The 13,519-nt window shown below is 41.0% G+C and overlaps 1 protein-coding gene across 1 annotated transcript in view; it reads left to right on the top strand.

Moving 5' to 3' along the window:
- Positions 1-13,519, top strand: part of cdh23 (cadherin-related 23) — a 158,673-nt gene that overhangs the window by 38,189 nt on the left and 106,965 nt on the right. Inside the window, exons 4-6 of the mRNA XM_047342361.1 lie at positions 895-1,037; positions 1,247-1,294; positions 1,688-1,780. Coding sequence (XP_047198317.1) covers positions 895-1,037; positions 1,247-1,294; positions 1,688-1,780 — 284 coding nt within the window. The remainder of the gene's footprint in view (positions 1-894; positions 1,038-1,246; positions 1,295-1,687; positions 1,781-13,519) is intronic.

The raw sequence follows: 13,519 nt of genomic DNA, 5'->3' as shown, positions 1-13,519 counted from the left end.
CATTGTGTGTGATTATACCAATTCCTCCCCTCGGTCCTTTACAGTACCCTGCTTGAGCAGTTTCACCCCGGCCAGTAATGAGCCTTGTCCCTGTGGGTCGCTGGGTCTTGACGCTGTCCTCTATGTGGTTCCTATAACCTCAGCCTCGCCCTTCTCGACACATCTGTCCAGCATGTTGGATTAGCCAGCCTGATGCCACTTCACCTCTGCCTTTGATTAGCCAGCCTGTCTGAGCTCTAGTGTCTGTGATGAATGAAGCCTGTGAACCTCTGCTGCTCCAATTAAAAACTCTTTACTCCTCAACCCTTTCACATGCGGGTCTGTTAGAATGTGCCCTGCGTTTGTGTGTTTTTACACTGTTTTCATCCTCAACATAAGAGTCCACACTTTGACGATGATGTGTGTTACACTGCTGTCCTGTAGGTGTATGTTTTTATAGTTATGACATCTCTCTTTCTAATTATTTCCTGAAAGACGAGGTTGTCAGAGGTGCCTTTGACACCTGTGAAAATTCTGCACATCTGTTATATTCTCCATATGTGTATATTTAATAGGTAATCTTTATACACTTCAAATAATTAAATTGTGAATTCTGAGTAGCCAATTACTGGCATTTCATTTAAGAACCAACCAAGTGGCATTTGCAGTGACAGAAAAAAAGGTTTTATCCAATACAAGTTCTTAAATGTAGAAAATGCAGTGATGTGTTTTTATGATGCTGATATATCTTTTTATGTGGCTCACTTCGATTAATGGGACTGTAGAAAATATTGCATTTGAGTGGATGCGCAGTAACAGTGTGAGCTCTCTCAATTCATAAATACGAGGTCACATAACAGATTCTTGTTAGACATGGTGGCCTTGACCTCTAACCTTTGACCTTGTGTCTGGCAGGTTCATCAGTGGCCCAGCTGAAGGCAACAGATCCTGAGCAGGAGCCCCTCATGTACGGGGTTTCGGGAGAAGAGGCCATGAAGTATTTCTCTGTGAACCCAGACAATGGAGTTGTCTGGCTTCGACAGCAGCTCGACCGTGAAGTAAGAGCAGCAAAGAAACACGCATACTGACAAGCTACTGCACTCACTTACATATTACCAAAACAAAAAACTCTACACACAAGAAAAGGACAATTTAAAAAAAAAAGGTAGAAAGTGAGGCCAGTGTGCCATTTCTGTGTTGTTCTGCTTTTCTGCTTTTCTGCTCTGCTCGTGTTCATGCAAAGTTTGTGCTGATGTGTCTCCACCAGACCAAGTCAGAGATGCAGGTCGAGTTCTACGTGAGTGACATTCAAGAGGTAAGAGACAGATTTGCACTGTGATCGCAGTTATGACACCTCCAGTCACACGCTGACACCTGGATATAGCCTGACCACACGTCACACAGAGACCTTCTCTCTCAGTCCATCTCTCTCTGAGTCGCTCGCTTTCATTCTCACCCTTATTTCTCTTGTTTCTCACATGTAATCATTCTGACACCTGTCTCACTCCACACAGTTTAGTTGCTGAAATATACTGACATTCAACCTACTCTCCCCTGTGGGTGATCTGTCACACACTTGTCCTGTTTTCTTTCACTTTGAATCTTGGCTTGCTGTGGCTAATACACATTTCCAGTGATTACGGTGCTCCGCCAGGTAACTAGTGGAGGTGGCCTTGGATCACCTCTATCTTGGTGTCTCTTCCCTCAGGTTGTCAAAGACACGGTAAACATCCAGATTGGAGACGTGAATGATAATTCTCCAACCTTCCATGGGCAGCCCTACACCGTCCACATCCCAGAGGTAAGGATGACACAGTTATTATTAACCAATTTAATTCAAGGTATTAGCTAAATGTGCAAATCAGAGGTTTGGATGCACTTTTAATAAATGTACCCGATCTCTTTCCGCACATCATTTAAAAAAAAAAAAATGAAATTAATCATATATAGGACAGAGTATTTCCCTCTAAACAATCAACTACAATGGGCTTTGGGCAACGAGCATTTGCCTCTGAAAAAGCATGTATGAAATGCCTCCCATCTTGACTGTTGCAACAGTAGTAATTGCACAGCGACTACTACTGATCATCAACTTTTCATATTGCTTTCCGTCTCTGCTGGCCTGGAAATAGCTGCTTTTTCTGCAGCTGTGATCTTCCCACGATTTGAGGAGTTGTCTTCCAGCTCATGTTCAGCGTGAACGGACTCCTTTATAGGGAAGAAAAACACTCACTGCAGTGGAGACCTCAATCTCTTTTCTCCTCTTCGTTTCTGCCTCTTCCCTGTCCTCTCTGTGAGTCTTCTACCTCCCTCCTCAGCTCTCACTTATTTCCATCGTTCTCTCTCCTCTTTGCCCTCTCGCTCATCTAATCCTTGATATGAAGTAATTGCTAGAGTGGGGAGTGGAGGACTTCAAACAGGGGCTGAAATCCACACACACAAACAGACACACGTCCACATATCTTGTTGTGTATATATTGAGCACAAACCCCTTTCTGAGTCTTCACCAAATCTTCAAAGCCAGTGGCTTTTTCTCTTCTCAATCCATAAAGTCAGGCAAATAAATGGGAGAAAGGAGGACTGTTTGGATGAGGATGTTTAGACCACCCACCAGGGAAGGTTTTCTCAGGCCAGAGCAACCACGGCTCAGTCGTGTGGGACTCACTTATAGTCCACATACAGATTTTCCAAGCTCTGCAAACAATGGGCTTCAGTTTAGCCCCCAGAAAGCCATTAAACTGAGCTGTGTTTGACCCTTAGTCACTCACATATTGCTAGTTTCCTTGAATCACTCAGTGAATTACTGCGTATGTCAGTCCTGCTCTCTCAGTGCTTATAAAATTTAAGCTTTTTTATTTGAGGCAGTGGGATGTGGTAATAGATCTGATTCTCTCAAACACTACACACAGCTGTGAGTGTAATTCAACAGCATTTCTTTACACTGGAAGCAGCTGCAGCCTGTAACAATGAGACATAACATAGTCATAATAAATTATGCAAAGCTTGTGTATGTGAGCACAGTGTGAGACTAATGCAGGTGGGATGTCTTTTATCACAAATCTCTATGAACTTATTTGTTTGTGTGCCTTACTTGATAAATGAGATACTGCAGATTAATTCATATTTGTATGACTCTGTGTTGTTATAACAATGCAGCACAGTCCATTCTGTACAAGAAAGCTCTTCATTAAAGCCTTCCCCCTCTTCCACTTAAAGCTGTGTGGGAACTTTGCTCATTTTCATTCTTCCTCATTGTACCCTGTCCTATACCTCCACGCTTTTCTCCATCTTATCTTGTTTACCACAACTTGCGTTACCTGCATTTTTATGGCCTCATTACCTCTGTGACACTAACTGACCTCCAGCAGGCGAAGCAAACATGCTGCGACATCACTCAATCATGCTGTCACTCACTGGACATGCCCCAGTAACTGGGGGTTAGAGGCCCATCAGCGCTACTAGATAATGCTGCTGAACTTTAGTGCACAGAGAAAAAGATTGGAGAGGTTGATGGCATGACAGGATAGTTAAAGTAAAAGAGGAACAATGACAGAAAGACAAAGGTTTCAAATAATGAGATTTAAAAAGAATAGTTACAGGCAGAGTTGTATCAATATGGGTCTGACACAACTCAACAGAGAGCAGTTGAAGCAATGTGAGTGGCAACGTGAGCAGTACAGTGTGGAGAGAGGGGGTGGAGTGTAAATGAATGTCGTTTTAATTTGTAGAGTCATAAAGAAGGTGAAGGGGAGCAGGTGGGCTGCTAGCATTCCCTCTGTCAATGCTAATGAGCTGGCCAGATTTACAGCATCCACACACTCGAGCAGCCAGCAGCAGACATTGAATTCAAAGAGCAACGACAATCACCAGAAATAATGTTTTGATCGAACAGCAGATGGGCCACAACCCAAAATCCATTAATGGATGAGCTGATGCAGTGACAGAGAAGTGTTTTTCATATTCCCTAAACACGACAGGTAGTCAGCTATTCTGCAACCCCCTCCGTTGATCAACTCAAAATGTTTGGCTAAATGTCAGAATCTGTGGAAAACAGAGTTGCTGTCTCATCAGCTGTGGTACCATCAATGATTTTAAAGAACAACTTTCCCCCCAAAACGCTCACACACCTCACATACATCTGCCTGACCCTCACACTCCCTGGCAGTCCGTCTGTCTGCCAGGGCCTCTGTGATGATATCAAATGCCAACACAACTTCTCTAACTCTGCCCAGTAGGTGCCATCTCCTGTGGTTTTATAGCTGCCCCTGACCACAAACTTTCGGTTTCTGTTAAACTCGCTTGGTTACTCCAGCTGATTTCTGTTCTACACATGCAAACAGTCTTTTTGCTTTTGTTGGATATACTGCCTGTTCAAATGTATTGTGTATATAGTGTAGACATTTTCCCATGACCTTAGAAAGGTATAAGTCTGTTGTTTTTTGGTTGAGTTCCTCCACATTTTGCATGTTTGAATTTAAATTCCATCTCATTTTCCTCCTCATTCATCCCTGTCCTGTAGTAGATACGCAGTGCAGTGGAATCCTACCTTTGATAACACAGATGCATAGATTGTATAGCAGACTTCAGACCAGCGCTGTAATGCAGCACATAGAAGGATTACATTTATTGGCAGACAGGCAAGAGGCTCCAACTGATAGAAATCAAAACTACATCTGTTTACTGTCTATCAGGTTTGTCAGGCAAGTGAGCAAATCCCTCCTCAGCTGCTATTTTCTATCAGCCATATCTCACTGTCCCTCTCTAACCCACAGAAAGCCGTGATGAACTCCTGCTGACGTTATAGAAATGGCTACCCATGGTGTAAACACCTTATTTGAAAGTCAAGCAACTAGAGAAAGAAAGACACTTTAGTCTGGTTTGAAGCTAAAAAAAGTTTCTGATGTTGCTTTGTTTTTTTTAACCCCGGAATGATGAGATTTGAGAGCTTTTGGTAAGGACTGACGCCAGTGTTGATGTGCTGTAAACAAAAACACGTGATCTCAGAGGTGCAATTTATACATCGTGTCCTGCCTCCTGCAAGCGTTAACCAGGCGCCTGAACGTTCTGGAGATTCTACTGTTGTTATGAACGCATTTGACCCAGAGAATCTCCTGCTGCATTTTTCATCTGTGAGAGGCAAAGTCTGGAGAAAGTGCGAACACAATTGTCCCGACAATTTCTTGAGTTTATGTCTAAAATTGCATTAAGTTGTTCCTCAATAGAAACATAGAAACAAGAGCCCATCTGATCTTATTAATTAATATTAAAACAGTTATTTGTGCTCTTAGCATAGCATACGACCATGAACAAACGTCTGTCCTATTGTTGTTGGGATTGATTGTGACTTTTTTAGTTGGATAATTATATGTATGCATCAACTCCTCACAGTCACTATGAGGACAGTTATGTATGAGAGCGAAATTCAAACCAGCATCATGTTAGCTCATAAAATTTGGCTGTTGCGTCCTCCAAACAATTTTGACTTGATTAGCGTAACAGCATCGCACACACACACACACACACACACACACACACACACACACACACACACACATGCACTCATATTATAGATAATATTGGCAGAGGGTATTTGAGAGCTCCTATTACGCCTGTGAATGAGCTGTTTAGTGGTTTATGCGGGATCTGGCAGCAAAACAAAGGCATCTGCTATTTGATGTGCTCTCTGTCTCTGTCAGGTAGGACATAGATGAATTTGTTATATCCCTTTCTTCTTTGCCTTTGTTCCCTAGAAAGCTGAAATTCAGTCCCTAATCTTTTCTCCCCTCCTGACCCGTATCTTAGCATGATACAGCATTTAAAGGCTATTTGTTTACCAGGTTACAAACAAATATTTTAGCCCTAGACAGCACCTACACTATATGGATGTTGTTGCAAGGTTCTCTGGTCTTATTTATAGTGGAATATATTTATTTTGAAATTACAGTCGTAAAGTCTTTGTGACTTAACTTCTACAGTCGCCCTTCAATTACAAAGCACACAAGCCCAAAAACACACAGCCTTTTGATGAAACCCAAAACACTTAGAAATGCACACATTGCCTCCTAGAAGGTGGATTTATCCAATGATGATTTCAGTATCATCTCTCCTGGTCTCTCCTGTAGTGTAATTGAATCTAGTGGTTACTGAGCTGGCTGGTTGACAGGCGCAGGCCTCAAAGAGAATTCTGCCTGACACTAAGACCCTGAGCCCCATAGGGAGGGATGGAGGGATTTAGGGAGAAAGAGAGGAAACGATGGATAAAGTGAAAAGGTTAAATGGGAAGCAGTCAATATTTTACTCACCTCAGGCTCCATATATAACTTTCTCCGACATAGATTTAGTGCTTAGGATCCAATTAGAAGCAACATTTGTGTGGGTTTTTTTTTTTAAGGGATCGTTATTGAAGAATTTTCTACATACGGTTTGTCATGTCATGTGAAAAAGATCCTCTGCATCATATCTTTATACCATATAATGAAATCATGAGTTCAATTCAAAATAAGTGGTATATAAGTGTTGAAACACTAATCTGTTCGGAGGTTTGAACTTTTTTTTATCAACTGGCCGTTTCTGACGCTACTGATGAACATATATGATCATGCTCTACAAACTAATCTAACTCAGACGATAACTACACCATTTTTTACACAGTGCAAAGGGAGTACATATGGCCAATTTAGATACAGGCCCGGGATGTTTTACCAGCTGTTTGTTCTCATATATTTCCAACGGAAGCAGTCCTCTAATTTCAGTTTCCACATTTTACCGGTGGTTGTGCGTGTGCGTGCGTGTGTTACACATCTGCAGCCTGTTTTAATGTGTGGAGAGTACATTCTTTAAGGCGTGAGTCTTGTCATTCACTTTCACGAACAAGGATTAATTTGTAGACCTCAACAAGCCTTTCAGGTTAAATGGCTGCTTAAGTTAGTTGTCAAAGAGGATGTCGGGCTTGTAGAACAATTTCTCTGCACATCCTTTCCAGTCCAGGGGTTAACGCATCAAGCACCGTGCATTACGTACGCTGCCACTCATGAAGGTAAATCGCATCCTCTTCCTCTCTTTATGTTTCTGTCATTTACTTTATTCCACTGAGCATGAAGAGCACCTTGATTTGCGCGCTATGCAGAGATGGGTGTGGATTTGTCTGTCAAAAACGGGAGGGCTCCTGTTTGTGAGTGACCATCGAAAAGTGTATTTCTGAGAGGGAGAGCAGGGGAGAGAGAGAAGTAAGGAAGGTAAGGTGGGAGAAAGAGTGAGCGAGAGGGGCAAGATTGAAGGGGAGAGAGAACGGCTTGCACTCCCCAAAGCCATTAAAGTTTGATTCACCCACTCCTCACTCTTTGAATAAATCAACCTGTCGTTCCCTTTCTCCCTTTCTTTCAAGTGTGTGGGTCCCACCTCTCCATCCCCACCCCCACCCCGCCTTTGGCGCTCTCCTTCCCTCGGTAGAGTTGTGAATTCTGACAAGGTTTTGCGAGCATGGAAGACAGTTGTGCATCTTGTCAGTCCTTCCCTATTCTGCAGATCCCTGTGTTTGTGTGTTTATGTCTGTGGGAGAGAGGAGGGGAGACAGACCACTAACTCTCAGGGCTTTTTGCAGTGTGTATGATGCCGTGGTTATGGGAACAATGTTCAGTTGAAAGAGGGAAAAAATGAATATGTTGAAAAAATGTGTTCAGCTACAAGTCGTGCATTAAACCTCACCACGACTCCATTTGACATTGTGCAAATTATTATGCCTTAATTCTTATTCTTTATTCTGCAAATGACGATTCTTTCCCTCTGTCTTCGGTGTCTCAATATGCACCTCCCTCCCCATTCGATTTTCCCCATCACTGTTCCTCAGACCGTGGCTCGATTTTTCCTTAATAGAGCTTTATAGCCTTTCCAATTTGCTCAAATCTATTTTGGCTGTCACTTCCACAATCGAGATGGCAGGGAGAGAGGCATTAAAGAGAAATTATGTATTATGGAGAAGTATTAGAAAGTCGAACAGGAAAAGAAATACTGTGGCAACCTACTTTTCCCTCCTCTTGTTGGTATTTTTCAATGTTCAGTATAATAATGTACCAGTAGGGCTCATAGTTATTTTTCACAATACATAGTGAGTAATACAAAAGTTTGCTGTAGATTACAATACGCATGACTGTATTGGATTCATCTGGTAATTAAATGTGCGACTTAATTATTTATTTTTTTGTCACTAGCCACACTGTTCAATTTGCACCTCAATTCACAGGTTTTGCAGAGCTATGTTACAGCAGACATACATGACAACCTCAACAAATAACTCAAACTAATTAAGGTGACAAACAGATGTTTAAGCTCCCACTCGCAGCCCATCTCTGTCAGATCCCTGCCTCATTTTCAGGTTGTCATTCCAGTCTATCTGACGTTGTCTTGCAGTGTCTCGTTTGGCTTTTCCTCGTGAAGAACAAACAAGCCCTCTCGCCCAACTGGCTGAGGAGATTGAGGATGGTGATTTTGGTCGTTCTGTCACACTGTGGTTCCCAGGATGATACTGTACCATCAGTTTAACAGGCTGCACAGAGAATTGCTGCTTTCAACTTTAAATATGTTTTTTAGGGTTTTCTGACTGAATCTTTGAAAACACGCTGCAATGTACAGAGCCAATGTGTACACAGGAATCTGTATGTCATTGCAAGGACTTTTGCCAAGAGATTACATTCCCTGTCCTCGTAGAAGAAGCAGTGTAGAAAGTATCATGTCATGTTATTTTCTTAGTTTTTACAACATTGCTAATCACTTTGTATTATTTCTGTATATTTTCAGATACAATTTACATTGCAGTTTGTTTTCTTTTGTTGTCCTTTCTGCCTTATGCCAGTTTAAATTGTTTCACAGTGTTCATTTAAACTGGTCTACGTGTTTCTTGTTTCTGCACTTCACTATCTTGCTATGGAGTTTAAGAAACCTCGTGAAAACAAGCCTTCTTTTCAATGAATGATTTCGATGAATGTTCTAAAACTATTAATGAGCATTAAAACAAAAGGAAATTAGCTGTTAAGTAAATAAACCCCACAAAATGTAAGCAGTAATCAAGCTTTAAGGAAAGCTCATGGCATTCTTCATTAAAACATTTATGTAATTTATACCATTATCTTGTTTTTAATGAACTCGGGAAATGTACAGAAATATGTGCGGTAGCCTCTCCTTTCCTCAGGGAGTACAGCAGAACATACTGAGTTTGTAATTTCATGTTCACCTACAGGGAAGTTGGTAGTTTTTTAACTTTGTTCATTAGCAAGCCTGGACAGAAAAAAAATAGTTGAGATATCCTACGGTGAAATGAGGCTCTGGTGTGTTGTATTATTCTGTTTTATTGGACATGTGTCAGAAAGAGAGAGAAGAGTCAATATGTCTTCTCTGTCCGCTCCCTAAAGTTATCAAGGTCAGGTTTTCCCTGTTGTCATCAACCAGTGCCGATAACCGGAGCCCGTCAACTCCCTCCTCATCCGAAGAGAAGCCTTTCAACCCCAACAATCGTCCTCTCCACCTCCTCCTTGGCTCCCTGTTCTGTTGTGTCCCCAACAGAAGTACTTTGATGTATAATTGAGTTGTGCACTCGACCTCTCCCCCCTCCCATTTCTTCCACTCTTTCCTCTGTGCCCCCCAGGACTCAGCTTATAGAAAAGGTAGGTTAAAGGGGGAGAGGAAAAAAGAGGAGGAAGCAAGAGAGGGGAGGGAAATTGAGACATTGCGTTAAAGAGAGATTTTGGCAGGCGTAGGGCTATTGGATTGTAGCACGGCTACTTTATAAGAAAAGTGTTAGGCAGCTAAGAGCTACTACTAATACAAACCTTAGGCGAAATCGCTGGAGTTGCTACAAATGAATCAATAAAATTCTATTACCAAATGTTGTTACTTGAGCAAAGGGAAAACACAGACAGTTCCCTGACACTCCTCCTGTTGAACACTACATAAGTTGTGCCATGTCTCATCAACAAGATGTAAGCTCATTTGAAAATGCCACATTCCACTAATTGAGATAAAAACAGATGAAAGGGGAATAAAATGGTGGAAATACCTGGGTGGGATATTTGCTCTGTTGTGGAAAACACCACTTGCCGCGTAATGATCACTTCACGCAGGAGATAATTATACATGTCGCCATTCTATATTAGTGTCATTACTGCTGCCGGTGCTTGTTACTCCTCTATCACCATACAACAGGCGCACAGCTTAAACCCTGTAAACCTCAGGTATAATTCACTATAATAAACTAAAGTTATCTTTTTTTTTACATCTTGTTCACATCAGTCTTCTACCTACATGCAGTTCTTTGGCTTCTTATCTCTGTGTCCCCGCTCTTCTCTGCTGCAGAGCTACATAGAGTGATTGCAAATGGAACCCAGTAGTGCTGCGGTTTCTCTGTAAGGACTCGGATCTGTTTGTATTTCTTTATGTCACTTTCACATTTAGTTCAGATCAGTTCAGTTGCGTTTGAGATAAAGCTCAAATTGCAATCTGGCTTCAGGGAGGATGTTTGAGATCAGTGGGATGGTTTATGTAAATATTTTGTCCTATGTTGACTACTGGTATCTCCCATACTCGCAATATCTAGTGCTACAGTACACAGGAGTGGAATTTACACTATCTGCAAGCATAAAATTATATAAGTATACCATAGAAATACCACTCTGCAATGCACCAATATGAAGCCTTCCAATTCACACATAATACATGTAAACTGTGATTGTATTCTAAATACCGAGCTCAGTGTAATCTAATAGTCGTCAATTGTCAAAACATCACATATCGGACGGGATAACTTATATTATTGACCAGAACAGCTAATATAGATATATATGCTGTAAAGTGACACATCCCAACGAGTTGATTAAAAGTTTTTGGAGGATATTATGTGGAATTTTTCTTTAAATTATTATGGAATATTTATTCTAATTGCTTATATTTTCTACTAGGCTGATCTTCCTGCCATCTTCTTGGCCTCTCATCTTTTTCTCTCTCGCAATTACAGTTGCGACAAAAAATGTCTGCATACTAATACAGGTCCCAGTGCTCTACGATCATCACACACCACAATCCTATCAGTGTTCCTTAGCAGAAGGGAGCCCTTTAATAAGAATACCCTGGCTATGTGGTCACTGCTGAAAGTCAGAGATAGTAGTGATGAGTTAAAATGCGCACCCACACACACACACCCACACACACCCACACACACACACACACACACACACACACACACTGTACTTTGGGGAGTAACCACTGTCATTCTTCAAGCACTGGAATAATGCATGAGAAAAAAAGGCCCCTGGGGTCATAGTGCAGGAGAAAGGCAGTCAACATATTCATATGTTGTCAGATGTGTGTGCAATTGGTTGAAGTCTGTGAATTATGCATTGGGCAGGAAGCATGTACATTTCTGTTGTGTGTGTGTGTTTGTGTCTATGTGTATATGTCTGTGTGTTGAGAGGGGGGCACCTGAGACATCAAGCAGAGCCCTTGCGATACCCCATACCCGAGGCTACAGATAGGACGAGACGTTGATATAGAGCGCAGTGGACCTAGATTACCTGACCAAGGAGATTCAGTGGTACAGAGTTCACAATGAGGTCAAAACGCACAAAAGACTGGAAAACAAGGGCACACAGAGATACAAGCAGAGAGGAGGGTATCTATTCAAAACAGCAGTGTATCGAATCCCATGTGATGTTGCTGAGATGAGAAAGTCTGGCTCCTCTTGGTCATTTTCTTCAAACACTCGGTGCTGTTACATATTTATAGGTGTGATAATTGACACGGACAAATAAAGATATGTTTATTTAAATAAAGCTTCAAAACCAAAGGGTTTCGGCTGTAATTGTAATTAGAAGGTATTGAGACAAACAATAGAAATGATCCAGAAAAATTGTGACCTGAAAAAGCAAATCACCTTTTGGATTGAAAGGCTAACAAATTAAAATAAAAGGTGACTTTTAACTGTTGTGCTGTATTCTTATGATGTGATGCTTTGCAGATTATACAGACTTCGTAACCACAGCAGTGCAGGCAACTCTTTTTTTTTTTTCCAGCACTGCAATGTGCTGCTCTGATTTTTTTTTTGTTTAATTGTGAAGCGAACATATAATAAGCTCAACCAATCAATCACCTGCTGAGCTGAAACCTGCACATCTAATCCTGCTATCAATGTAGTTACTAGATGTATGTATGTGGCATTTTCTTTGTGACATAGCATCACTATGTGTTTTCCCAGGAGCTTTACACAGCAAATATATATAATCAAGAAAATAAATAATTTCTTCTGATATTAAGAGAGACTCCTTATTACAGGCCACGTCTGGTGCCACCACTATAGAGTTCAGAAAACCCTGCACAGGGGAAAGACATTCAAAAACATATTCATCCATTCTTCTAAGTGGCAGGGGAACGCAGGCTTTCTCTGACATTGTGCCAATCAAAACTATATAATCCTTCTGTAGTGGAGGAATAATGGCAACTGAATATAGGTTATTATATGTCAACTTAAAATAATAAATGATTGAACAGTTGTTCAATTGGCATATGGAAATGATTTGATCAAAAGGCGAGGCTTAAAGTTAACTAATCCTAGCAATAGCCATGCTTCTGCTCACATAAATACCATGCTGGCTTTTTCAGTATTATTGTACATAAGTGGTGTTAAAATGAAATGAATGACTGACTTTTAAAAGTCACTTGAAAATTTAATTTGAAGTCGGAACAATAACTCAGAAGGTCCGCTGACTTTGCCAAGTTGCTGACGTCATCATAAACCAATTAACATCATTTTATAATCAGCACTAATAGTAGCTTCAACTGTTAACTTATCAAATGTTACATTTTTGCAACTTGCAAGCTTTATGTCCATCTCTCACAAGCGCCTAACATCATCATTTTTAGCCAATACAGAGTTGTTGTTTTTAAACCTTGCATGTGTTTTAAATAATTTATACTCCTGTCACACCTGATCCTCTTTCTTATCTATTTGTTACTATGCAAATACTGGAAATAGGTGTCAAGGTGTTGTCTAAACGCTCTAAACCCAAATACAAAGCGTTGGAAATGCCCATGTTTTTTAGTTTTTTTTTACATTGCTGCTTCAAAACACATGGACACACTCAAGTCGGAACAAGGACTTCAAAACTAGGGGAATAGGCCTATTAATGTTCAGTTATCATCAGCCAAATGAAAATACTTTCAAGAGTGACAAGATACAAAGAATTAGCGATATGGTCTCTTTTTTTAAGGATCTTGGAAGTCTGGTTCTGGTGTTGTGGGCAAACTGTTGTGGCCCATAGTTGAGACGGTAATGAGAGAGGACACCAGTGACTGTGCCCCTTGATGTCAGAAACTGTACATCTGAAGAAGCCTTTGTCAAACCTCAAAGTGTCAGAAGTCACATTTTTAGGTGGTTGTAGAAAAAATGTGTTCCTTTTGGTACAATGACTTGTTCTGAGTGACATGTCAACATCTCACAGGTTAATTAAAACATAATCAACCCTTAATCCCAAGTGTTGGCACCAAACACAAACATTTG

The sequence above is a fragment of the Hippoglossus stenolepis genome, chromosome 12, assembly GCF_022539355.2.
Source record: "Hippoglossus stenolepis isolate QCI-W04-F060 chromosome 12, HSTE1.2, whole genome shotgun sequence".
NCBI classification, from domain to species: domain Eukaryota; kingdom Metazoa; phylum Chordata; class Actinopteri; order Pleuronectiformes; family Pleuronectidae; genus Hippoglossus; species Hippoglossus stenolepis.
This window is presented reverse-complemented; position numbering and strand designations above follow the sequence as displayed.